Raw genomic sequence first — 25,718 nt, forward strand, 5'->3', positions numbered from 1 at the left:
CCGGCCGCCGGCCCCGCTCAGCCCGCTGCCGGTCCGGGGTCCCGGCCGCCGGCCCCGCTCAGCCCGCAGCCGGTCCGGGGTCCCGGCCGCCGGCCCCGCTCAGCCCGCTGCCGGTCCGGGGTCCCGGCCGCCGGCCCCGCTCAGCCCGCAGCCGGTCCGGGGTCCCAGCCACCGGCCCCGCTCGTCCCGGCCGCCGGCCCCGCTCAGCCCGCGGCCGGTCCGGGGTCCCGGCCGCCGGCCCCGCTCAGCCCGCTGCCGGTCCGGGGTCCCGGCCGCCGGCCCCGCTCAGCCCGCTGCCGGTCTGGGGTCCCGGCCGCCGGCCCCGCTCAGCCCGCTGCCGGTCCGGGGTCCCGGCCGCCGGCCCCGCTCAGCCCGCAGCTGGTCCGGGGTCCTGGCCGCTGGCCCCGCTCAGCCCGCTGCTGGTCTGGAGTCCTGGCCGCTGGCCCCGCTCAGCCCGCTGCCGGTCCGGGTTCCTGGCCACTGGCCCCGCTCAGCCCGCAGCTGGTCCGGGGTCCTGGCCGCTGGCCCCGCTCAGCCCGCTGCCGGTCCGGGGTCCCGGCCGCCGGCCCCGCTCAGCCCGCTGCCGGTCCGGGGTCCTGGCCGCTGGCCCCGCTCAGCCCGCTGCCGGTCCGGGGTCCCGGCCGCCGGCCCCGCTCAGCCCGCTGCCGGTCCGGGGTCCTGGCCGCTGGCCCCGCTCAGCCTGCTGCTGGTCTGGGGTTCTGGCTGCCGGCCCCTCGCCAGCCGGGGTCCTGGCCGCAGGCCCCGCTCAGCCTGCTGCCGGCCTAGGTGATCGGAACCCCAGACTGGGAATGGGCTGAGCGGGCCAGCGGCATAAGATCAGCATTTTAATTTAATTTTAAATGAAGCTTCTTAAACATTTTGAAAACCTTGTTTACTTTACATACGACAATAGTTTTGTTATATAATATACAGACTTATAGCGAGAGACCTTCTAAAAATGGTAAAATGTATTCCTGGCACGCAAAACTTTCAATTAGAGCAAATCAATGAAGACTCGGCTCACCGCTTCTGAAAGGTTGCCGACCCCTGGGTTAAGGGATTGTTTTACAATACAGTAGGATTGGTTAGAGAATTGTTGAGTAATATTTTAGTAAAATGATTGGTTAATATACAGCTAAGCAGGACTCCAGATTCACTATATAAACTGGGGTCCAAAAGGAAGTTCTTTGGCACCAACTCCAGGACACAGCTCCAAGATCAGAGCTGCCAGGCCTCAGCACCCTGCCAATCACACCGTGCAGAAACTGGAGTCCTCAGGTGACCTGATCCTGACTGGCCACCAAGAAAAGTTCATCGGCCTTATTGGGAGTGGTGAGTGTTGTGTGCTTCGTGTGTGCATTCTGATGTGGTGACTGTTAATAAACAGAGGTTAAGGATATTCCTGTGTAAGGCTCTTTCACGGGTAAAAGACCCTGTAAACCCGCAAAAGAGTACACCCTGAGCCCTATGAACTGGGAAAGGGTGGGGTGCTTAAATTTACAGGGTTATGCCTTGAGCCCATGGGAGGGTAAAGGTGGGTTCCCTAGAGTGTGCAGGGGCGACTGGTTTGTATAATTGTTGGTGGTGCCCAGAATGGGTCCAAGTCCTGTGCAGGTCCCTCTCCCCCCCCCCCCCCCCCCGCACCACCGGCCTAAGGCTCTGGGAGGGAGTTTGGGTTCGGGGTCTGGGCTGGAGCAGGGGGTTGGAGTGCGGGGAGGGGCAGGGGGGACTCTGGGAAGGCATTTAGGTGTGGGGTGTGGGCTCTGGGCTGGGGCAGGGGGTTGGGGTGCAGTTGGTGGTGTGGGGGCCAGGCTCTGGGAGGGAGTTTGGGTGCAGGGTCTGGGCTGGGGCAGGGGTGCAATAGAGGGTGTGGGGGGCAGGCTCTGGGAGGGAGTTTGGGTGTGGGGTCTGGGCTGGGGCAGGGGTGCAATAGGGGGTGTGGGGGGAAGGCTCTGGGAGGGAGTTTGGGTGTGGGGTCTGGGCAGGGGGTTGGGGTGTGGGATGGGGTGCAGGGGGCAGGCTCTGGGAGGGAGTTTGGGTGTGGGGTCTGGGCTGGGGCAGGGTGTTGGGGTGTGGGAGAGAGTGAGGGGTGCTGCACTTACCTCGGGCGGTTCCCAAAAGTGACCAACACCCCCCTCTGGCAGCAGCTCCTAGGCGGGGGCCCGGAGGGGTCTCCACGTGCCGCTGCCCGCAGGCCCCACCCCCACAGCTCCCATTGCTGCAGTTGGCAGAGTTGGCACTCGGGGTGGGGGCAGTGTGTGGAGACTCCCCCACACACATGCAGAGACGTGCTGGCCGCTTCTGGAAGCGGAGCAGGCAGGCAGGAAGCTGCCTTAGCCCTGTTGTGCTGCTCGTGGTGGCAGTGGGGGCCCCGGGCCCTTTTAAATTGCCCGGGGGTGGCAGGTGGGGCTGGGGAAGAGACCTGGCCCCGAACTTTGGTGGAGCCAGGCCCCTGTGCTCTCATATTGGTGGAGCACGGGCACCACGGGCCCATAGAACTCGTGGCCCCTGAGCGTGTGTGTAACAGAGAATTTTGTGCGGGTAACACTGATGGGAAGACAAACCAGAACGACTGTTCCAGTAAGATCCTATCTCCAGCCACGCAGAGAGCAGCCAAAGTGGATAAAAGGGTTTCTGAACACTTTAACAACAGACATCACGCCGAGAACTGCTGGGTCTCAAACCCGGTGACCGGGTTTGTGCCAAACTGGATGGAGAAGAGGGAGGGACAACTGCAGCTGTCGAGAAATACAAAGAATTCAGGGCCCAGATCATGTGACTGAGACTGCCAGTGAAGAGTGAAATAGAAACTGTCGACATCTGCAGTTTGTTATGCAGAAAGAAGAATCAACAGGTCAAATGCTACAGACTGTAGGTGCAGAACGAGATGACGAAGATTCAAGGATTCCAAACCGTCATTGCAACTAGCAGACGGCCAGAGGCCCAAGTTGTTACGCATTCAGGTCGTGAAATTCGAAAACCAGCACGATTCAGAGACACTTGACAGCCTGAGCCGACCTGAACTTGAAAGAGAGCGCGACAGTGTAAATACTGTATGTGGTAGGAATGCAGAACTGACAAGGAATGCAGATGTAATCGGAGGCTAAACTGTGTTATACTCTTCCACTCCAAGGTGGTGCTCGGTGCTAACCTCAGCTAGGCCCCAGGGTACAGTCAAGCACCTGACGATGAACGCCGCTGGAGCGTACAAGCAGCGGGTGAGAGCTGGATTCGGGTCAAAGAGGAAAGGCCCGCTTGCTGAAAGGCAGGAATCTGCTTTCTGTAGCAGGAATGTTACATGGAGAAGCATAAGTCACTTAGGAGGGTCTGGAGACTTGGGCTGAAGTCGACTGGATTTATCACAGATATTCCCAAGCCAGGAATGCAGCTGGGGCAGCCATCACAGCATCCTCTGGCTTCCCACTAGTGCTGGCCCACAGTGCATCTCATGGAAGCTTCTTTGACTGACGTGGCGCTTCCTCTCCTACAGCAGAGGTCGCTGTGTCCCACTAGCCACGTTGGTGCGACCTGTCAGTAGGACAGGGATGCTGAGATAAGAGAGGTTTCAGAGGAGCAGCCGTGTTAGTCTGTGTCCGCAAAAAGAAAAGGAGGACTTGTGGCACTTTAGAGACTAACCCATTTATTTGAGCCTGAGCTTTCGTGAGCATCCGATGAAGTGAGCTGTAGCTCACGAAAGCTCAGGCTCAAATAAATGGGTTAGTCTCTAAGGTGCCACAAGTCCTCCTTTTCTTTTTGAGATAAGAGAGTGGATTGGATTTGAGAAATCACTGCTGATGGCTTTCAGAGGGAACCCCAAACCAGAGCTGTGACCGCTCAAGGCCCTGAGAGATCCCCCGGCAGTTTTCATCAGAGTGGAGGGGTTAGCCGTGTTGTTTCCTCCCCTTCCCCATCAGAAAGCCCTGCTCCAGGAATTGCAGGCTACCTCCAAAAGTCTCAGTTGGATACAGGGTTCCTATTCACAGCCTGCTTTAAACTGTTGCTGTGCAATGTTAAACAGCTTCCACGTTCCACCCCAGAAGTGACTGCATTGCATCAGTTGGTGAAGTGATCCCTCTGGCCAAACAATCAGTGTGTGAGTTCAGTGGTCCCGCTGTGTTTCAAGATCTGCTTTATTCTCCATTGGGCTCCAACAGGCAGCCTCTGGTGCATGACAACAAGCGTTTCCCAGCACCCTGCCCAGACTCTCTGCTTGGGAAGCTCAGCCCTTAAAGGCATGACCCCCTCCCCTGCATCCAAACACCACAGAGCAATTTGCAAATATTTTGTTAATACAAATTGCAAGTTTGCTTTGGGACTATTCGTCGTGCCACACAGAGATGCACTTTAATACTACAACATTTAGGCACTTGAGCAAAACCAAAGGTATTTGTTATTCACAAGTGTTCAGAACACCACAGGGTTTGTTCATGAAACCTGCAAGTTTCACAGGTTTTAGCTTGAATGATTAGTCATCTGGAAACTCGTACTGGAAAGTTTTTTTTGTCTCCCATTATCTGCTGGTTTTCATTCGTTAGTCTCATGTTTAAAATGTTGCAGACATCTGTTCAGGGAGCACTAGCCACACCATGTGATTTAGGTGACCAGTCACAGACCACAAAGAGCGAACAGTGGCCACTACCTGCTGGCAAACAAGCCATCGCTTGCCATTTGTGTGCGTAAGCTCAGTGTATGACTAACTAATGTGTGCACAGAAGTCGGTATTGGGTCATGAACAATTTGTGAACAGAAAGGGCCAAATGCATCAGAGCATATTTCCAGCAAATAATGTGTCCCGCTCACCTTGTCCGTCTGGTTTATACAGATCTTTGGTGGGACTCTGCGGGGAGACAGGTTATAATAGATGCCTGGCCTGATGCTGGGGGGATGAGCAGGGATGCGGGCAGGGAAATGACCAGCACTGCTTTAGATCAACGAAGAACCTCCACCTGCTAAATCAGGGCAGGATGTTGCCTTTCCCTCAACGAGTTCAGCAGAACAGAAGCCAGGAGTGTGCAGGAAACCCCCCTGAATTGAGACTCGTGGGTGGGGGGTGGCTTGCTTTTTACACTGGGGCAGGCTGCAGCATGGACTCTGGAATCGAGTACGTCTGGTTAACCGGAGAGTAAACTCATGCCGGCCATGGAAACATGCAATGCAGCAGGAGGCAGCTGAGGGTGTTACTGCCCTGGGGCAGGGGGATGGCTTTTAATTCTTCTTCTTCTTTTCTTCCAGGAAGTCCAGGCTCCTGCGGGCGACAATCCATGTAAGTACCCAGCCACCTTTGCACAGTGTTTGCTTTGCAGAGCGAACCCCTGTCTGACCCGAAATTGGAGCGTGAATGGACAAACAGGTGCCTGGAGTAGAGCTGGGGACATGAGGAGCCAGCCCAGCCCACTGACCGGCCAAGTCCTTGATGCTGACTCTGACTAATGACACTCGACTGTCTGGTGTGCAATGCCAAGACCGATGGTTTAGAGGAGGCAGCTCTGGAGGGTCACTTCACATGGGGTATTGCTATGTGAACCCAAAGGGAACGGCAGGTAAGAGGGAGGGTTTGGGTGGCTCTGGGGCTGGGGAGATGCCCTGAGAGAGATCCTATTCCCTTGCTGCGCTGTCCTCCGGAGAGCTGCGCAAGGAGCTGTATCGGCCCAGGGGCTGTCCACCAGCCGACTGTGTTCTCAGGGCGCAGGGCACACACTGTGCTAGCTGACAGACACTGGAGGGATCACAGCTAAGGGGCAATGGCAAGGCAAAGACACCGGAGCCGTGGTTTCTGGGGTTAATGGGATCTGGTTTACACGGGATCGAGGCCCTGATCTGCCTTCTCTCTCTCTCTTTCAGTTCTTTGCTGTCAGTGGTGGGATGCTGATCAGCCAGGCTGGGTGGAGAGCTGCAGCTGGACTGTAATCGGGGGCCAAGGCTGGGGGCAGGGCTGGAGCAGAGCTGGGGGTAGAGGGGGCTGGGTGGTGCTCCCCGTCACCCCCATGGGGGCTGGCCTAGGGCCTGCTGCAGCCCCAAGCCTGGTCTCTGGTCAGACGAATCCTGTCTCTGGGTGTTGGACACATTGGTCTCCTGGACTCTGGGCTCAAGCCTTCGCCAAGTGAGGGAGGAGTTATTGTTCTTGTGAGGTTCTGGGTGAGCCAACTGGCAGGTCCCCACCCCCGACTGCATGGCCTTTTCCCCTGTGAGTGCGTGGTTTGAGCCCAGAACCACAAAGATACTTTGGTGTCTTCACCCTGGCCATAGGCGCCTAAGGCCCAGTTTTGGCTTCGTGAAACTCCCACCGAACCCAGTGTCTCCGGACTCACTGGGTACCTAGTTTTCAGGGGGAAAGGGCCCCTCAGTTCACACCTCGGCTCCGGAGTGATGGATAAACTGGGGGAAGATGGACATTCGGCCGCCTACGTCGCGGGCGGGACCTGGTCTGTAGCAGCGCTTGGAGGCCTCCCGCAGATCAGAGCCCATTCAGAATCCAGCTGCTGGAGGAGGCCATGGTCCCACCGCCAACCCCCTTGTATCTTCTAGCTCAGTGGTTAGCGTGCTCTGGCTCTCCACTGTGGTTAAATCATGATTAGAGCAGGGGGATGGGCCCTGGGTCTCCCACCTCCCAGGTAGATCCCCCAACCAGACGACTCGAATCACTCCCAGTCTCTCTCTGGCCCAATGACTGCTCCACTGAGGGGGAGGGTGGGGCTAGCCTGAAATCAACCAGACGAGGGGGGCTCCTGCTAGGGTTTGGAGCTCTGACCAGTCGGGGGTTTTGCAAACCATATTTGCATTCACTGGGCTTTGTGCTTTGTCATTTGAATCCCAGCCCCCCTGGTCTATCACGTATAAAACACGCTTTCTAGCTACGTGAGGTGCCTGTGCTTTGTGTTAGGGACAGAACAGTGGATAGTTATTCCCACCCCTGCTTTCTTTCCAGCCGTGAGTTTGAAACGCGCAGCCTGGATCTGAAACCGGGCTAAGTGAGATCACCAACCCTCGCGCTAGAGGAGTCCACTGCCTCAGTCTTTTATTTCTCTGGGGTCACTGCAGTGCAGCTGAGGTCCTTCCTTAATACCAGGCAGCTTTGAATTGCAGCGCGAGGGGGCCGCTCTCAGCCCTGGGTTTAAGATGGAGACTCGAGAGCGGATTGCTGGGACCCGCAGGGCCGCCAGGGGAACTTTCTGTAATATTGTTGGCAGTGACTCTGGGCTGGGGAGAGCTACTCCATGGGTGCAGAACTCTTAAAAAGCTGCTCCTGGGGCAGAGCAGGAGACACCAGGTGCATGTGTTGTTAGGATATAGATATTCAGGCCTGTCTGCAAAGGCCTAGACTCTAAGAATTCAGGTGTATTCTTATCACTTGGCTAGTTCTAGAGGTATAAAACAGAGAATCAAAATCACTGTCTGCTGGTGTAAGGGCCTTCTCTCACTGTCACAGTCTGAGGCCCTGTGCTTAGGCTAAGGCCTTTGGCTAAGCAGCAGAGGCAGCCATAAGCTGGGAAGTGACCGGTCACATTCTTACAGTTAAAATTGGTTAGTTAAATTTCAGTAAAATGACAGGTTAAGGTTTAGCTAAGCAGAACTCAAGTTTTACTATATAGTCTGCAGTCAATCAGGAAGTAAGGGTGAGCATGGGAATAGGCAATGGGGGGTGAGGAATTGGAATCATGTTTTGCTAAGGGGGGGATGGGAACAGGGACACAGGCGTAAGGCTCTGTGATCTCAGAGCTGGGAAGGGGGACACCGAGGAAGGAAACTGGAATCATGCTGGCTGGAAGTTCACCCCAATAAACATCGAATTGTTTGCACCTTTGGACTTCGGGTATTGTTGCTCTCTGTTCATGCGAGAAGGACCAGGGAAGTAAGCGGGTGAAAAAATAAGCCCCCTAACATGTGTCACGTAAGGTAACTGTCTGGGTGGGATGAATGGCTGCAATTCACCCATTTCAACTGAGAGTCCGGAAAGACAATGGGAACCCCAGGACTGAACAAGTAACACCTAACGAGGGGAAAGTCCGACAGGCAGAAGGTGTGAACCCAGCCTGGGTCTGCAGGACAATGGACCGAGAGGTGACTGGAGGCTGGGATAAAAGCTGGCCCTTGGAGACACCAGCTCATGTGGGACTGGGAGACAGACAAGGACAGGGACAGAGTGAGGAAACCAAGATGTTTTCTTCAGGAACATGGCTGAAGGGATCCCTGCCTTGGCCAGTTTGGACAACGTCTTAACCTTTGGTTCTCTGTGCTGACCTAAGGACTTCCCAGGGCTATGTTGCAGTTGACTAATAAACCCTACTTTATTTGGAAAGGGCTGCCTGGTGTCACTGCAAATACTTGCAGAGGTGCACTGGCCCCTGGAGAGCGGACAAGTCTCACAGCACAGGCTGGAGCCCAGGGGCTCAGCCTTGGGGCTGCTCAGGCCGGGTGGCCTCCCCTTAAGAAAGAGTGGGAGCCCTGGGGTGTCTGTCACAGTGAAGCAGTTCCTCCAAGGGGCTGTTTTAAAGCCAGGGCGTAACATCCTGTGGGGCCATGACACCCGTGCTCTCATTCAGCGCTTCATGAGGTAAGATTCAAGTATCGAGTTCACCTGGCAGTTCTTGTCATGGGGGTTTTTGTGGGCTCCCGTGCTCGTTCTGCGGTTCCCGTCTCGCTGGTTTTCCATGCAATTTGCCTTTCTCCCGGGCAGGACAGGTGTGGAGTCTTCCTTTAGCTCCCCTTCTCCTCAGGATGCTGCCATCTTGAATTGCCTGACCCCAGCTGAGAGAGACACATGGCAGAGGTGAGGTTCAAGACTGCAGGGCACCTCCCTTCTAGCTAGTCCCAGGGAGTAACGCAGCTGCCTTAGCAACTCAGCCCCTGCGCAGCCCCCGCTCTCCGCAGGAGTCGCTACAGAGCTGTGGCTCTCAACCTATTTACCACAGTGGGCCGCATCCAATACTACCGCTACGGCCCTGCGGAGGCCACATGGGCTGCAGCGCTCTGCTGATTGGGCCACAAGTGGCCCGCGGGCCGCAGGTGGAGAATGCCAGAGAAGACGGTGATTGCGGAAGTTTGATGCTGACTGAATCCCTTTGCATCTTGGAGTACGTTAGTCGTGGCTCTTCCGGGCTCCAGCTCAGTCAGGGGTTGGGTAAGGGCGTGTAGCTGTCTGGGTGGTTATATTTTCCCATAAGCTTTTTTAGGGTCAAGGAGCCATTTGCAGGGCTATAACACAACCTCTGGTAGTGCAGTTCCTAGCTGGTGGAAAGAGAATGAGGAAACCAGCTCTCCTGCCATTTCACCCCCACAAATAGCTCCCTACAAGTAAAAAGAAAAGAATATCCTGGAATTTGTGCGTTCCCCCCACAGGGTATCAGCATTGCTGCACAATCCAAAGCGACAGCCCCCGGGATGGACATCTACCCCTACAACAGATACAGGAGTTGTGACAAAGTGGGAACTTTCTTAACGTTTTGCATGAATATGGTGTGTGCCTCAGTTTCCCCATATGGTGCACAAGTATCTAGGTGGGGCGGCAAAGCTGTGTGATCTTGCAGAGGCCCTAGCGGGCAGCTGTGAGTGCCATATAGCTACTGGTGCACAGACAGTGGCCAGCGCTCTGTCCTGCAACTGATTGCTTGGCCCATCCTCTGCAGGAGCCAGCCGGAGGTGTTTGAGAACAGAGAGAGAGAGAGAGAGAGGTGGAGCCCAGGTGACCTGTTTGCCTGGGAAAGAGACGAAGGAAGGAGGAGGGGCAATGGGGCACGACTGAAGGTGGGCTGCTGCAAGCTGGTCAGGCTCTGGGTTTGGACTCAGTGGGAGAGCCCAGGGCTCTCGCCGCCCCCAGGATAGACTTTGCTGCAGGTTCCTGTTTCTGTGCAAACAAAACTCTGTTCTACGCTATGTTCCAACTGATTAATAAACCCTCCTGTGTCACACGCTGGCTGAGCCACCTCCGACTGTGGAGCTGGGGTACATGGGGGCATGAGGCTGCCCCAGGTGTCCCAGCCAGGTGGACTCACTGTGAGGAGCATGGACGGGGGGCTGAACGCTCCGAGGTCAGACCCGGGAGGAGCTGTAGCTAAGAGGGCTTGCCCTGGTGAGAGCGCACCCTGAGGGGTGTCACACTGGCCCAGGGTCCTGTGGGACCTCTCAGAGAGTGGTGCCAGAGTCCCAAGCCAGGGCACCCATGACAGGAGCAATGAATGCGTTAGTTAGCACCCCCCAGCTCGCTACAGAAACTACAAGGCGGCTCACTGGCCGCAGAGGGCTGGGAAAGGGCTGACAGCTCCTCTCCTCAGAGCTACGCTCTCCCACTCCTGCAAACAGAGCAAGGAAGTAACAGAGCTTCAACCAGGAGCAGGAGGCTATCCCTGCTTCCAGCCAGCGTCTCTGGCCAGCAAGCCATCCCTGGTTCACCACCGGCAAGAGCAGGTCTGACGAGATTTAGTGGCTCCCTGAATAAGCCCGACTCCTACAGCTTGACTCCGACTGTCAGGGGATGCCATGCAGGAGACAATCCAGTCTCAACAGTGGTATCAATGTCACTTCCCAGTGAAAGGCAGAGACTTCACAGCAGGGAGAGGAGGAATAAAAGCTTGTTCGAGACACAGTGTCCAGGTTGTGGAGTTTTTATTTTACAGGGAGGTCGTACTGGGCACTAGCAAGTTATAGACAGGCTCGGCTGTGCTTCGCGTCCAGTGCCTTAGACAGAACCATCCAGCTACACTTGTTTTTCCTGTTTGGGTGGTCACCTGCCCTGGTCTCCACATGGCTCTGACAGAGCCATCTGAGGACGGGTTTCGACCCTCCCCTAGGAGGCCAATTCCAGAGCAGCCATTACTGCCCACCTCACTCTGCCATCTGGGTCCCTGTGCCACTGTCAATCCACAGAGCTTCCCATGCTTCAGGATTTTGAATGGGTGATTACAAACCCCTTTGGGAGGGGTTAGAGCAGCGGTCCCCAGAGTGCAAGCACAGTTCTTTGCCTAATGTAGTCAGTACATGGTCATCCTCAGCTTGACTACACCCAGTGCAGACTGCATGGCCTGCTCCAGGTCCAACATGCAATGATGGTCTTGCTTGGCTGAAGATGAAGCACTGAGTGCTCAGACAGGGAGTGTCTGGAGGCCACATCCATATTGTCATGATGAAGAGGGCTGCGTTCTGCTCCACTCTGCTGCGTGTTAGCTCAGCCTGCTGGCAAGCTGCCAGCGGGACAGTGCACCTGGAAAGACGTCCAGGGGCATCCAGAGTGAAGCTTGTCTCACTGCCTGTCAAAGTGATTTTGGTCTCCTGCCTAAACCTTCTGAGCTAATGGTGTCTTTGACTGTATGTTGACTTCTACTAATCTGAAGGCTTGAAGCACCACAGCCAGCTGCAAACAAATGCCTTTCAGGATGTCGATAAGAGGATAAGTCAGGTTCCGGACGCTGCAAAGGACATTCAATAGGAATAGCAGCAGGGGCTGCAGGAGGCTGTTAAACACGCCAACCAAGAAGGGCTTAAGAACGTGATCTCCTACAGTTGTCAGCAGGCCCACCACCAAGACCTGGAGGGAGAAGATGGATTTTGGTTAGTTGTTTACAGAGTTATTTATATAGCTGAATATATTCACTAACCAGCAGTATGTACTGTATCCAGCCAGGTGTAATGGAACTGCTGAGTTTATGAATAATTCGTGCAGGACAGTCCACTAGCAAGGACCCTGTGAACAGACCAACCATTGAGGTTGATGGTATCCAGATACAAGCTCAGGCTGGAGGGAAGTTCTCCATGCTGAGAAGGGGGAAAGCAGACAGAAGAGGCCAAGAGATTGAGGGTAGAAGGAACAGTTGAGAAATCTCCATTTGTCTCCACCACAGAAAACGATAGCCTCTGTGTAGTACAGAAAAATCCAAAGTCACAGCAAAGGTGAAACTTCCCCAGGTATTACAGAGCATTGGTAACTGCTCTAGGGGTTAAGATGAAAACTAGCTTCCCATTACAAGCCTGGTTTTCAACCCCTTAATCCAAAGGAGCAAATCCTTTTGAAACTCTATATGACACATCTCATCCCAGGGTAGAATCTGACTGAAGTACTGGAAGGGAATCGGGAGTTTTATTCTTAGGGCTGTAAACATTTTTCCATCATTGACTGTGACAAATTTCCATCCCTTTTCCTAAGCTAGCTTTGGCTCATTCGTCTCCCAAACAGCTGGGCCTCCAACCTCCAGAGCCACTTTGCTGCCTGAGCAGAGGCACCTTTCGGTGTTTGGGGAAGTGACGGATTTATAGCAGGGTTTTGTTTGAGAATTTCTTAATGTTTGTGTTTTGAATGTGAGATTCTTCATAATCTGCATTTCTCTGTCTAGACAACGTGGGGGATCAAGATACTAGTCTTCCTTTAACTCCTTTTCTGGAAAGCAGGGAGAGCTTCCAAGCATGGCATGTTTGCTTGTCTTAGACTGGACAGTTCTTTTATGAATCAATTTCTTTGGTTCCCAAAACCAATCATGCAGGTAAAATTAGCCAAATGTTGGAAGTCCCTGAGCCCTCCAATTCCTAGAACACACCCTTCTCTCAAAGGGAAGAGGAGTTCCAGACGCGCCTCAGACTTTGAGAACGTTCCTGAGGCTATGCAGCAAAGGCCACTGGCCTCAAAAGCCACAGACTCCACAGGGGTTATCCTCTTTTCTATATAGGAAAGTAAGTTGTGTTCCCTGAAGGCCAACATATCTCTGGACCCCATTTACCCCGCCCCTGCGCTGGGAGTTGTTGACTTCACTATTTAGGCTAGGGCTTAGGTTACAAAGGAACCAGCACTTATAGAAGGAGAAAGTGGGATACATACACCCCGCATAGAAGACCTACTGCAAGAGGGTCAGCTCAAGGAAAACCTCTCCCCAGCCACGATGCTTCACTCACACAGAATCCACCCTCTCCTGCATACCCAAACATCACAGAAAAGCATGTTTTGGTTAGAGTTTGGCAAGTACTTAAAAGAAGCCATGTTGATAAAGCAGAGTCAGGACTTTCATTTTTGAGTTTTCCATTTCTCCTCTTCATCCACCCACAAACCTAAAGCCACCCCCTGTAGCATCAACTCCTAGGAAAGTTCTAGGGAACATCCTGTTTCCTTCAGAGGACTGAAGTTGTGCCCACCTCTACCAATACAGTCCCACATTATGTCTGGGCAGACTATGGTTTTAAATTGAATTGGGATAGGCCAAAGGCATGTGACCAAAAAAGGATGAGGTCATGAGAAAGAAGAGCTAGTATATTAAACTTACAGTGACCATTGGAAATACCAGTGTTCTCTTATTTAAGGTTTGGGCTAAAGTAATAGGCATAAACCACAGTTGATTGGGTACCAGGTGCAGTAAATAATTGGATATAAAAGAAAATCTTTCATCTGGCCTTAGGTAAGAGCTGATACTTGGCAATGACATCACTTGTTTGTTAAAGTGTACTGAAAAGTAAACTCTTAAAGGGTTCATTGCAAATACCTGTCTGACCATGCTGGAGCTGACCTATATGGGTCTACGCACCCCATTTGTGAGTATCTTGCTCAAATGTTTGTAAATGTTTTGTTACTGTTTGGATGTAGTAAATTACTTAATTAGTTAGGCATGTTCAGAGCAATTTCGGCCTCTAGTTTAACAAAGGAAAGTAAGGTTAAATCAGTGTCATGGTCGTACCCTGCAACAGTGAGGATGATGGAACCCCACCATCACAATCTGATCCACCTAGGGTGCTGCCAGAGGTGCCTTTCAAGGAGCAGGGAGGCCAGTGGAGCTCTGGGAAGGGCCCTGCTCACCTGGAACACTGATTTGCCGAGAAAGCGGACCAGCTCAATAAGGAAAACAAGGACCACGTTCATCAAGATCCTCAGCAGGCCAAAGAATTCCCTCAGGTTTTGCTGAATCACCTTCTCAGAGCTGCCAAATGGAGAGGAAATACAGGTTCTCACGCTGGCAGGAAAGACCAGGCTCTTTGGGAATGAATCATGCTAGCTCTGCCCTGGGTGTTACATCAACACAGAACTACTGTAAGAGTAAAATGACCCCCGAGCCCCACCTACCCACACTAGGGGCCAACGTTTTCAAACGTAGGTGTTGAGCTCCATATTCAGGCACTTAAATAAGTGGCCTCATTTTCAAAGATGCTGAGCACTCATCACCCAATGAGCCTTGTGGGTACTTGGCCCCTCTGTCGTCAGGCTGCTTATTTAGGTGTCTAACTTTAGGTATCCAAGAGTCAAAGCTGTGGTCAGGAGCTTGAAGAACCCCTTCCCCCATCCCCATCCTGCATTTGATTAAGCTGCCCAAGGGCCCAAAGCAAGTCAATGGCAGAAGCTGGAACAGAACACGGAGTCCTGATTCCCAGTCCCCTCCTCTAGCCACACTCCCCTTCACATACACAAAACCTGTCTCAGCCTCTGACCTTTCAGCTAAAAGCAGCTAGATTATTTTAGTCTTTCAATATTACTCTTTATTAGCTGGCTGGACAGGTTGTTCACAAGCAATGCAAAAAGTTCTTCCCCCTGGGCTGAGCACAATTCGTCCACAGCACAGTGCCCTGCTCATCCAAGAAGGGAGAAGTCAGCTCTCAGATCTAAATAAGTCTCTCACATGGCAATCTGGAGTACTACCGACAGGCACCATCAGAGAGGATGAACGATTCCATAGCTTATAGGGAAAATCCAAGTCTTAACTAGCCCTTACCATTGAAAACTGCTCATCTATGAAAAAGAACGTTATCTTGCAACAGCTCATAGATAGCCTTCATGTATTACTGCAATGGTATAAGAGATCGTTATTTGTGGTGGTGGTAAAAATCTCTCCGCTGCATTGTGCAATACTTTCACCAGCCTACCTTCTTCAAACATTCTGTTCAATAATTGTCCTGTGACAGTAACGGCCAGAGCAGGATGCCTGACTCTGCCATTCAGCAATTTGACTGAGAAAGAGATGCATCCTCGCTGGCTCAAAATGATTCGTTCCTTTACATCAGGAACAATAGGAGGCTCTGGAGGCTGGCCAGATCAGGGTAATGGGTTATGAAGACTTCCATCTCCTGGTAACTAGCGAACCAGTGACCCAGAGTTGCTACCATCTGCTGGGAGCTCAGTGGCCCGCCAATGTGATACAGCAGTCTAAGTTGGAGTCCCCATTACAAAAGACACCCAGAAAATGCACTGGCCTCATGTTAGGTTGCCTCAGAGAGAAGCTGGTTACAGATGTGCTGTATAGGGCTAGATATCATTAGGGTTATTGCACCCAGAATCCTAGCGGTGATCTTTCTCAGAATCATAGAAATGTCAGGCTGGAAGGGACCTTGAGAAGTCATCAAGTCCAGCCCCCCCCTGCCCTGTGGCAGGACCAAGTACACCTAGATCTTCCCCAACAGGTGTTTGTCCAACCTGTTCTTAAAAGCCTCCAATGACAGGGATTCCACAAATGCCCTAGGAACCCTATTCCAGAGCTTAACTGCCCTTAGAGTTAGAAAGATATCCTAATATCGAACCTAAATCTCCTTTGTTGCAGATTAAGGCCAGTACTGCTTGTTCTGCCAATAGGGGACTTGGAGAACAACTGATCAGATCCTGCCTCAGCTGTCTTGTCTCAAGACTAACCATGCCCAGTTTTTGAACCTTTCCTCACAAGTCAGGTTTTCTAAACCTTTGATCATTTTTGTTGCTCTCCTCTGAACTCTCTCCAACTTGTCCACGTCCTTCCTAAAGGGCGGCACCCAGACCTGGGACACAGAACTCCAGCTGAGGCCCCGCCGAGCAGGACAATGACTTCCCGTCTCTTACATACATTTCCCTACCTTTCCAGGGCAGAGTTGAGGTCAGCGAGAAGGGGCTGGGGAAGAAGACACCCTTGCACTGCTACTGCCTTCACTGTACCAAAGAAGTGCAATTTTCAGGGCCACTAGTCAACGGTCCATTCATTTTAGAAGGGAAAATAAATAAATAATTCGAGACAGCTGCAGGCGGGGACTTCCCACAGGACAGCGAGTGCTGGTTACCTTTCTGCCAGCTTCATCATGTAGGCTCTCTCATGATCTTTCTTCGGCTGGTAATAATGTCTGTTTCCATAGTCAAAGCAGTACATGCAACTGGAAGAGCCAAAAGCGACACAGTTGTTGGGGACCCTGGGGCATGGCCACTCGGTAACTCGAGGGGATGGAAGACCACGAGTGTCGATGAAGCCCCCTCGCACGAGGCCCAGGTGTCCTTGGCCCCCCCTCCTGCCAGGAGGCACTCGCAGCAGCTCTGCGTACTAAGCCCAAGTGTCCTTGCCCCCACCCGCCTGGAGGCACTCGCAGCAGTTATGCTGAGAATCTGCAACAATATGCTGCAGAATCAGGCTGCCTGAAACTAAGCAAGGCCAAACAGGGCAGATATGGACGAACAATGCTGAATAAAGCAGCTTTATGTATAGTTTAACAAATGATACAGAGAACCAGGGAACTAGCTGGGAACTGGATTGGCTGGCTATATGGATACTTGGGGCAGCTTGCTATTGGATAAGTATGCTGGGAAAAAGGATGTATAAAAGCCTGTGTAACTTCCTGCTCTGTTTCAGAGTAACAGCCGTGTTAGTCTGTATTCGCAAAAAGAAAAGGAGTACTTGTGGCACCTTAGAGACTAACCAATTTATTTGAGCATGAGCTTTCGTGAGCTCACGAAAGCTCATGCTCAAATAAATTGGTTAGTCTCTAAGGTGCCACAAGTACTCCTTTTCTTCCTGCTCTGTGTACAGGATTTGAGATTCAAATCTCCCTGTACCTATTTGAAGCTTCAAATAAACTTTTCTGCGTCTCCACCCCCTTGTGATTATTGGGTGTAGCACACCGGGTAACGAACCACTCAAGCTGTTGTTCAGCCTCTCGGCACTGGGTGCCGGCAACACAGTGAACACCCACAGTGTGCAACTGTCTACCTTTCACACTGTGAAAGCTGTCAGAACGGGCATCCCAGACGCTCCAGAGCCACCATTATCAACAAACAACGTTGCACACTAACTCTGGATGGACTGGGAGGGTGGGGGGGGAAGGGGAAGGGAGGAAGCTATATGCGGCAGGCACCACAAAGATGTCCACAGACCATGCTATTAATGGAGGGGAGTGTGCCCTCTAATGGCACAACAGAGAAGTGCTCTAGCAAGGCTCTGTGCACAGAATTTTTTGTCCAAAAGGTTTTTCTCAAGAGTTTTAACAAACATCTACTTAAATGGTGATTATCTGAAAAGTGGGGTGGGGGTGGGAATTCCACGGTACTGTCCCTCAGTGACTCAACAAATGTATTCAGTTTGCCAGTAAAGATGTTTCCCGCCCCCGCATCCTCCCCGCAACTACCAGTTCTGCAAAGTTCCTTGATAATAGAGAGTCAAGCTGGGCTCTTTCCATCCCATGGGCCCCCCACTAACAGTTCTACAGGCTGAATTATGTTCTCACTGACATCTGTGCCACTCCATTAGCTGCTTGCACAGGTGTAACTGGAGCTTAGCAAACCATTCTGTTGCTGACACCTGAGAAGGAAAAGACTCCAGCTTGCTCTTCCCTAGCATGTTGGTGCTGCAGATCTAGTAAAAATAAAAAGCACCACAAGAATGTGCAAACAGAACTCTGAATATACAAAAGGAGCAGCCCTGTTGGGTAATATGTTACCACTTTTACAATCGCTTTTCAGAGGACAACACTTTTAATCACCTTTGTCTGCACTGGTGAATGTATAGTTTGGCAATACTGGCCTTAATTAAAAAATACAAACTGAAGAAATGATTGCCAATTGGATGAGACCTGGAAGGCCCTGGAGGTCAAAGCTTTGGCCACCCCTTTTTCAGGCTGCTGTGGTCACCTCTCTGGGGTGGATCATGGTAGCTGTTTAACAGAACACAGCAAGTGTTTAGAGCAGGAAATGGAAAAAAAAAAAAACTTTCCAGTTGAAAATGCCGGTGAAGTTTGAGGGCTGGTCTACACACAGAGTTACGTCAGCTTAACCACATTGCTCAGGGCTGTGAAAAACATCATGTCCCCTGCTATGCAATTAAGCCGACCTATGCCCTCCTGTAGACACTGCTAGGTTAGCAGAAGAATTCTTCCACTGACATAGCTACTGCCTCTCGGAGAGGTTGATCTACTACAGGGACGGAACAACCCCTCCAGGTGCTGCAGGGAGTGTAGTAAATGCCTATGCTACAGAGCTGCCGCAGTACCACTGTTGCGTTTCTAGTGTAGACGTACTCTTAGGTAGGAAAAATACGATAACCCATATTGGGGTTTGGCTGGAACACCAGGATTAATACCGCTGTTACTGCAAGAAGTGCTCTACAGCTTTAGAAACCAGAGGCGACAGGAACAGCCTGGGAATCTGTCTGTGTGCACTTATGGATTCCAGTTAGATTTTACATTTACACCCCTATGGGGGTTGTTCGCAGCATTGTACCTCTTGTGTTAAAAGAAGGGGGACTGGGCCTCTGCCCTGAATGGGACAAATTCACAGACCATCAGTTGGTTAATAACCTTGCCCTAGCAGGGCAATGGAGGCTCCTTGGAAGGGCTATTGACTTTCTAATGACTTATCAGATCCATCCCCTCTGAAACAAAGGGGTGTATGGAGGTGAACCTACCACAGCTGGGGTCCAAGGTCTCACACTGGGGCTCATGACCAAACCCCCTCTTATAAGCCAGAGTGCTTCAGTGAGCGCTTGAGCAGAGAGAGCCCAGAAGCAGAAGACTAGGCAGCAGGAGAGGGGGTGCAGAAGAATCTGGGGTTCCCTGGAAGACACTGACTAAAACCCAAAGGACTCTCTGGAAGGGTGAGGAAACTGAGGCAGGTCCTAGCATACAGGTGTTTGTTGTTTCTTATAGATCTATGTATCTCTTGTGCTCTCTCTAATAAAATGAAAGTGTGTGTATTTAGTAACACCTTGGCAGAGGCTGCATGTTACTTGCTTAGGGTACGCCTACACTAAAAAATTAAGTTGACATAAGTTCGGTCGGCCTCCAGCTACCGCAGTAATTAAATCAGCGCACACTGCATTCCTTCTGTTGGTGGTCTGCGTCCTCACCAGGATCGCTTGCACCAACTTACGTGGCACATCGTGGGGCACTGACAGGCAGCGTAAGCAACGCAATGTCGACATGCACACGGCATCGAGCTAACTACATTGACTTAAGTGCTACGTCTCTCGCGGAGGTGGAGTTATTAGGTCGGTCTAGTGGGCAACTTACTTCAGCGTGAGCAATGTTACAGTGTAGACGCTTACAGAGTTCAGTTGATGTAAGCTGCTTTACATCAACTGAACTCTGTATTGTAGACCAAGCCTCAGACTGTCACTTAGTCCCTCAAAGGGGAAACCACAAACCAGAGGGTCCAAAGCTTTTGTGGAACTCTGGGAGCAAGTAGCTGCTACTGAGGAGTTTGGGGAGAGCAGTGGTAGTTTCAGGGCCCAGGGGTCCCCACTGCCAAAAGGGGTGTCAGACATGGGGGCTGCACCTGTACTGCCTGACTAGAGGTTCAAAGCCAGAGAGACAGTACCTAAACTTCATCCAGCCCTTGCAAGCCAAAAGCCTGTGGGACCCAAGGTTTGGGTGCAGTACAGCAGCCTGCTGAGTGTCCAGGAATGGGAGCTCATCTAGGGGTGTAACACCACATATGCTCAGGACAGAAGTTATGCATCATCTGAAAGATGGTGCCTCCAGCAACACTGCGCTCCTCTCTCCCTGAGAGGGAATGGGGCTTGGTTCACTACCCACTCTGACTCAATGACCCAGTCTACCTTAATTAGTTTGGGGGAATATAAGAAAATCGCATACCAAGGGATGTTGCTGCAGTCACCAAATTCATCCCAGCCTAGAACTCCCTACTAGATGCCCAACTCCCAGTATTTAGGAATCAAAAACGCCCTGAGAAGAGGGGAATGGGAGAGCGAGTCCACAGGAAAGGGAAACAACAGGTTAGAGAGGCCTTTTCCAGGAGCAAGAAGGGAATCAAGCATTTCACTTACTGGTCATCTTTATAACTAACATCTGTTACAGTCCCCACTTTAACTCCTTCCTCCATGGGACAATCAAGCTTTCTATACAGTGGCTCCGTAGTGAACCCATAGTTAATCCAACCAAGCTGTCAAAGAGAAGATACAAAAGTATACATAAAACATATTAAACTATTTTACTCTATCCAAAACTCAAGGACTGTTTCTAACACAATTTCTGGAAGAGAAATGTTCTTTGCATTCCTGCGCTTTTGGATGGCTTTTTTTTTCTGATAAGCTCATTAGTTTGTTCTTGTTGAATAACACACTCATGCTGTATATGGTTCTTTGTAGAATTAGAAAAAATAGACCTGAAGTCTCCCCTATAAAGGGCAGTGTAGATGCAAGGGCATGACTTCAGGAGATGGGGGGGGAGAAAGAATAAAATCCTCCCCAGTAACTATCATTCTGGGGAAGCAACTCCTCCTTGAATGTACTGATGGTAAATGACCACGGGAATAAACTACCAAGGGAAATGGTGGATTCTCCATCACTTGATGTCTTCACACCAAGACCGGATGCCTTTGTGGAAGATGAGCTTTAGCCATACAAGTCACTGGGCTCAATACAAGGGAAACTGGGGGAAACTGACCAGGAAGTCAGAGTAGATGACCAGACGGTCATCTTCTGGCCTTAAACTCAAAAGGGAATTGGCCACTCTTGGCAACATCAGAAGCTCTCCTTGTTCAGGGGTCTATTATTACCACTCCTAACGACGAATACCATGCTTTATGTCCAGTATCAGTCATTCATTCAGTTCTTGACCTGCTCTGCTGTGACGGTCAATGATGGGGGTTTACATGGGGGCACCCACCTGTCCACTACGAACAGGACTGAGATCCACTAGCTCACTTCAGACCCAAGTGACAGCCGTGACGATAGCAACTTCCAAGCTGGGTTGGCTGGGAACCAGTCACAACAAGCGAAAGGCTTTGTACCCCAGTCCTCTACAGTGAAGGGTTGTAAAAACCAACCCTCAGCAGCAACATCACCACATGCCTCAAGGAAGTGCTGGTACTTCACAACCTCTAACTCTGTCAGAGAAAAGACACGACGAAGTGGGGGGATAGGATAGAGGTCTGTCAGATCACAAATGGGGTGGAGAAAGTGAACCAGGAAGTGTTATTTACCCCTTCACATAACACATGAACCAGGGGGTCACCCAATGAAAGTAAGAGGCAGCAGGTTTAAAACAAATCTAAGGAGGTATTTCTTCACACAACACAGAGTCAAACTGTGGAACTCATTGCCAGGGGATGTTGTGAAGGGCAGAAATATAATTGGGTTCAAAAAGAATTAGGTAAGTTCCTGGAGAATAGGTCAAATAGCTATTAGCCACGATGGTCAGGGATGCAACCCTATGCTCTGGGAGCCCCTAAACCTCTGACCACCAGATGCTAGGACTGGATTGGATAAATGCCCTGTTCTGTTCATTCCCTCTGAAGCATCTGGCCACGGCCACTGTCAGAAGACAAGTTACAGGGTTCGATGGACCATTGGTATGACCCAGTATGGCCATTCTTATGTCATTTAGGAACTGAGGCCCTATATAGGATGGCATGGTGCCATCTTCACCTTTAGCAAAAGAAGGTCCAGCTCTGGCTTCATACAGTTAGTTGTACCCTCTCACACCAGGAGAGAATGTGGTCCCCAAGTGAGAGTGAAAGAAAAAATGAGCGTGCATCAATGCTAGAGTTTACTGTCCATGAATAGGCCTGGGTAATGTACCTACCTATTGTAGGGTTAGCCATTGTGCCCATCACTATAGCAACCAAGCACTGAACAGCTCTCCCGGGGATGACTTGTATACAGATGAGATCCACACCAGGATTGAGGTGCATTGGCAGAGCTGTGCTGGGACAGCTGGCACAACACAGCACCTGCTCACCATGCCAGCCTAAGCCACTTAGTTCCTCATTTCCAAAAGCCCAGCTTTCTTCTGCTCTGTTCTCTTTTAAACCAGCTGACCAAAATGCTGGATGGACTTTATAATAAAGACAGGCCCAAGTATCAAAGCTCCCTTGAAGCATGTGCATGCGCATTAGAGGTCGGGGTGGGGCACAGAAGTTGGGGTCCAATGTATTGCTTCATCTCTGGTTTGCAAGGGACTTGGTAAAGTACAAACACAGCCAAGTTATGATTTGGCTCTGCAGAACGGCATGGAGGCCTGAATATGGGGCCCACAGACTGCATTGGGGCAGAACTCTGAATATGCTCAGGCGTACCTTTTGGGAGTAGAGGGCAAAAACCCTTCAACATAGATCAGTCACTGCTCTTGCAGCTCTCTGATCACCATCACAGGTTGGCCAGGACCTCTAGGCAGAGTCGTCTCAGCTGAGAGAGTGCCATAGAGACACAAAGTATTGGAGTTTTCAGAAGTCAAGTGACTTGGAGAGAACTGTGCTGTTATCCTGAGATACACCCAGCTTTTGGATAAAAGGAGTTTTTAGGCACAGCAGAGAACCAGACAGGGTTTCCAGTCCAACCTCAGACACAAGTAGAAGGTAATCTAGTGGTTAAACCTCTTCCTAAGGAGAATTTTATGAACTAAGCAGACATTTCCGGAAGACAGAGCTCTTCAAAATCCCCTTCAGAAATGAAAGCCAAACCTCTAATCTCCATTCTGTTAGCACAACAGAGGTCCTGGATTGAGAGGAACATCCCAGTTTGGGCTGATCAAGTGCTGAAAGAGTCTGCAGAACAAATGACACAAGGATGAGCAGCCCCCCTCTAGAGGCTCCCACATTTCTTTTTACAGGGAGGCACTTTCATATCAGGGTTAGCGCTGAGCCCGAGTGGGGACAGGACAATTCGAGGGCTGGTTGAAGGCATCCAAGGATAGTCACACTCGGAAAAGTATCTTCGATTGAAAGCTCTTGGCACAGCATCTGCCTGACCCTGATCTGAGCTTTTGGGCATTACCGTAAAACAGATAATAAATATGAAAACTATGAAATAATAATCAGCACTTCACTCTTCACTATCACCTGGAAAAAATGCCGGACTGAGAGAGATTTAAAGAGCTCCATCAATTTACCTTATCCAAAACCAAGATCAAGAAGAAGATGGATCCCAGCCCACCTCCTAGCTGCTTGCTCAGTTACCAGTGGGGATGCAAAGAGCAGAAGATTTTCAGTGTTTAGGTAGGTGTTTGCAGCACTAGCTATTGGGGAGAAAATAAAAAATCATCTATTGACTTGTAAACTAAGCACTCTGGCTCCTCAATCACAGCCTGAGGCTGCCACTGCTCTCACCTCTCCAGATCCTTCTGCAGCTGGGGTCTCTCCTGCTGACGTTTACTGTCATGGCCACTTTTGGCATCATGTGCCAATTTGATCACAGCTGAGTTTACACCAAACACACTCTGCTTTCTATTACGCTTGTCACTCCAGCAGCCAACCGCTTCCATTACAGGGATTGAAACACAAGAGCAGAACAGGTGTAGCTGATCAAAGGCTAAGTAGAAAAGAAGAGGTTCCTCGAGAATGCCCCCGGACAGCTTGCAGAGGCCATGAAGTAGCTGCACAGGATGTGGAGTTGAGAGTCTCCAGTGGCTTTGTGGATGAGTTATGTGTTCGCCAACTGGGCTACAACGCCGCTTGAAGCCTCAGAGATGTTTAGCTGCTGTAACAGGAGACCAGAGACCCGTGTGAGAACCATTGAGCTCTACACAACACAGCTCTGCAGTCTAGTTGGCTCCGCAGATCCGGGCCCCACAGAGGGATACTGATATATTTTAAGGTACCATTTCAGAATCAATTACTCTAGCACAGGCCAAGTCTATAAATCGCTACAGTTAACTTGTGCACTACATTATGGATGCATGTGTGTTGCTAGGCAGTCCTGGCCAGAGTCTGACAGTAAGATGGCTGCAAACGCTGCATGCTGTAGTGGCTAGGCACAGTGCGGCACATGGAGGTCGCTTCCGACACATATATATCGAAATAGGACTCTCACAGTCCTATGCTGTACTGAATTGGGAACTGCCAGATGAAGCTACAGAAGGCTTTGGGCAGCCTCCACGCAAGTGGGTACAGATGATCCGTTACCTCTTTCAGTTCCTCTTCACGCTCCACTACAGAGCCCTCAGCCCACTTCCTTCCTGCTCCTCCCAGTGGAGGGGGAGAGTTCCTCTTCTCAAGCCCAAAGTTGTTCTTGTTCCCTCTGCCATCTGGGAAGCAGGGTAGCTGGGTCTGGTTTGGAGAGGATTCTAGACAAATATCCCAAGAAAGGAAACAAAGAGGAGCGTTAGAGTCAGATATGGCCACCAATGAAGTCTGGGCTCGAGGGGGGTGGGGCTTGCAGGTTTCTTCGTTTTTTTCCTCTCTTTCTTTGGAAAAAGAAATGCAAACAAGTCAGTAGCTCCCCCACAAGCAACAGCTGGCTGAGTCAGGAATCAGATTTCACAGCAGCTGGGAGCTTAGCCAGCCTCCCATTCCACCAGCACCATGATGATCACCACACATTTCCTTTAGCATCACCACAGTCTATCAGATTAACATAGACTGCCTGAAACCACATCCCAACTGGCTGGTTGCATCATACTGAAGTCACACTGCCCACCTGCTGCATACATCTCACGATGTCGCTAGCTAAATCATGCACCTCCGGCAACGCAGGCCTCCCTCACCAGAGACAAAGCAGCTCTCCCTTAGCTTGTGATAGCAGGTTTCTTCCTACCCCTGCCCCTTTGCTTTTCCTGCCTTTTTCCAGGCTGCATCTTGCACGTGAACTCCCCACCCCAGTACCCAAAGCAATATCAAACTATTCACTCACATCCCTCCTTAGCACTCATTTCTTCTAACAAGACTCACTTTGTGTAGTGTTCCTTGCCAGAGAGAAGAGGCAGAACTAGGCTGCGATCAATACAAAGGGGACTCTTCACTGAGGCAGCAGGACACAGACAGTCCCTGTGGTTTTCCCTGACTCTATAGCTTCCAGACTGACTGACAGACACAATTTGTGCTACCAAGTGTCACTTCTCATCTCCTGAAATCCTGGCCTGGACCATGCAGTCATGGAAAGACCTGCTGACTATGCTAGTGGTATCAAAAAATCCTCCAGTTGCCTAAAGCCTCTCACAGCTGACTTGTTTGGTCTGCAAGCAGCTTGGGACAGAGAACACATCTTCCTGCATGGAGCATGCTGCAGGCACTTAATACATCTTTGGAGCATGTCACTGTGTCTTCCAACTCAGAGCAACAACATACCCTTTGCATTTAGGTACTGCCTCCAATGTGCTAGGCACGGTCCAAACACACAATCCCTGCCCTGAAGAACCTATGATCTAATAATATTTGGCACTTATAAAGCTGGGCCAGTATCATCACCCCATTTCACAGATCGGGCAAACGAGGCAGAGAGGTGAAGTGACCTGCCCTAGCTCTCACAGGGAGTTGGCAGCTGAGTCATGAATAGAACCAAGGAGTCCTGGCTGCCAGCCCCACTCATATACAAATTACAAACAGATACAGTCAGCAGCAACATACAGCCTTCTCCTGCTCAGTGACCGTGCCTGGCCTGGGCCAAGTTACCTTCAGTTTGTGTGCTCTTGGTAAGGGGCTGCATCCGCCTCGGACTTTTGATCTCAGACCGAGCCTCTGAGTTGTCACACTCCTCTCTTTTTTCAGCTGGTGCTACGGCCAGCTTAGCCAATGGTGGTGGATCTCCTGTTGGAAAGTAAACAGTACAGGCTCTCTTTTTGTGAAAGAGGCAATGAAGAGG

The 25,718-nt window shown here is 51.1% G+C and overlaps 1 protein-coding gene and 1 long non-coding RNA gene across 2 annotated transcripts in view; one reads left to right on the plus strand and one right to left on the minus strand.

Annotated features, from left to right (window-relative positions):
* Nucleotides 1-1,207: 1,207 nt before the first annotated feature.
* Nucleotides 1,208-7,741, plus strand: LOC311532445. The gene is made up of 3 exons (XR_014714382.1): nucleotides 1,208-1,332; nucleotides 5,233-5,540; nucleotides 5,842-7,741. It is a non-coding gene; the product is annotated as an uncharacterized lncRNA (long non-coding RNA).
* A 3,525-nt stretch (nucleotides 7,742-11,266) lies between these two features.
* Nucleotides 11,267-25,718, minus strand: part of LOC311524931 (uncharacterized protein) — a gene marked incomplete at its 3' end in the record, with an annotated part of 36,131 nt that continues 21,679 nt past the window's right edge. The window contains exons 6-11 of the mRNA XM_084636597.1: nucleotides 25,529-25,663; nucleotides 24,044-24,204; nucleotides 19,968-20,083; nucleotides 15,982-16,071; nucleotides 13,766-13,886; nucleotides 11,267-11,518 (exon numbers count right to left, since the gene is read on the minus strand). Of these exons, the coding sequence (XP_084492723.1) occupies nucleotides 11,267-11,518; nucleotides 13,766-13,886; nucleotides 15,982-16,071; nucleotides 19,968-20,083; nucleotides 24,044-24,204; nucleotides 25,529-25,663 (875 nt within the window). The remainder of the gene's footprint in view (nucleotides 11,519-13,765; nucleotides 13,887-15,981; nucleotides 16,072-19,967; nucleotides 20,084-24,043; nucleotides 24,205-25,528; nucleotides 25,664-25,718) is intronic.

This window comes from Lepidochelys olivacea (assembly GCF_965140295.1).
Source record: "Lepidochelys olivacea isolate rLepOli2 genome assembly, chromosome: 1".
Classification (NCBI taxonomy): Eukaryota; Metazoa; Chordata; order Testudines; family Cheloniidae; genus Lepidochelys; species Lepidochelys olivacea.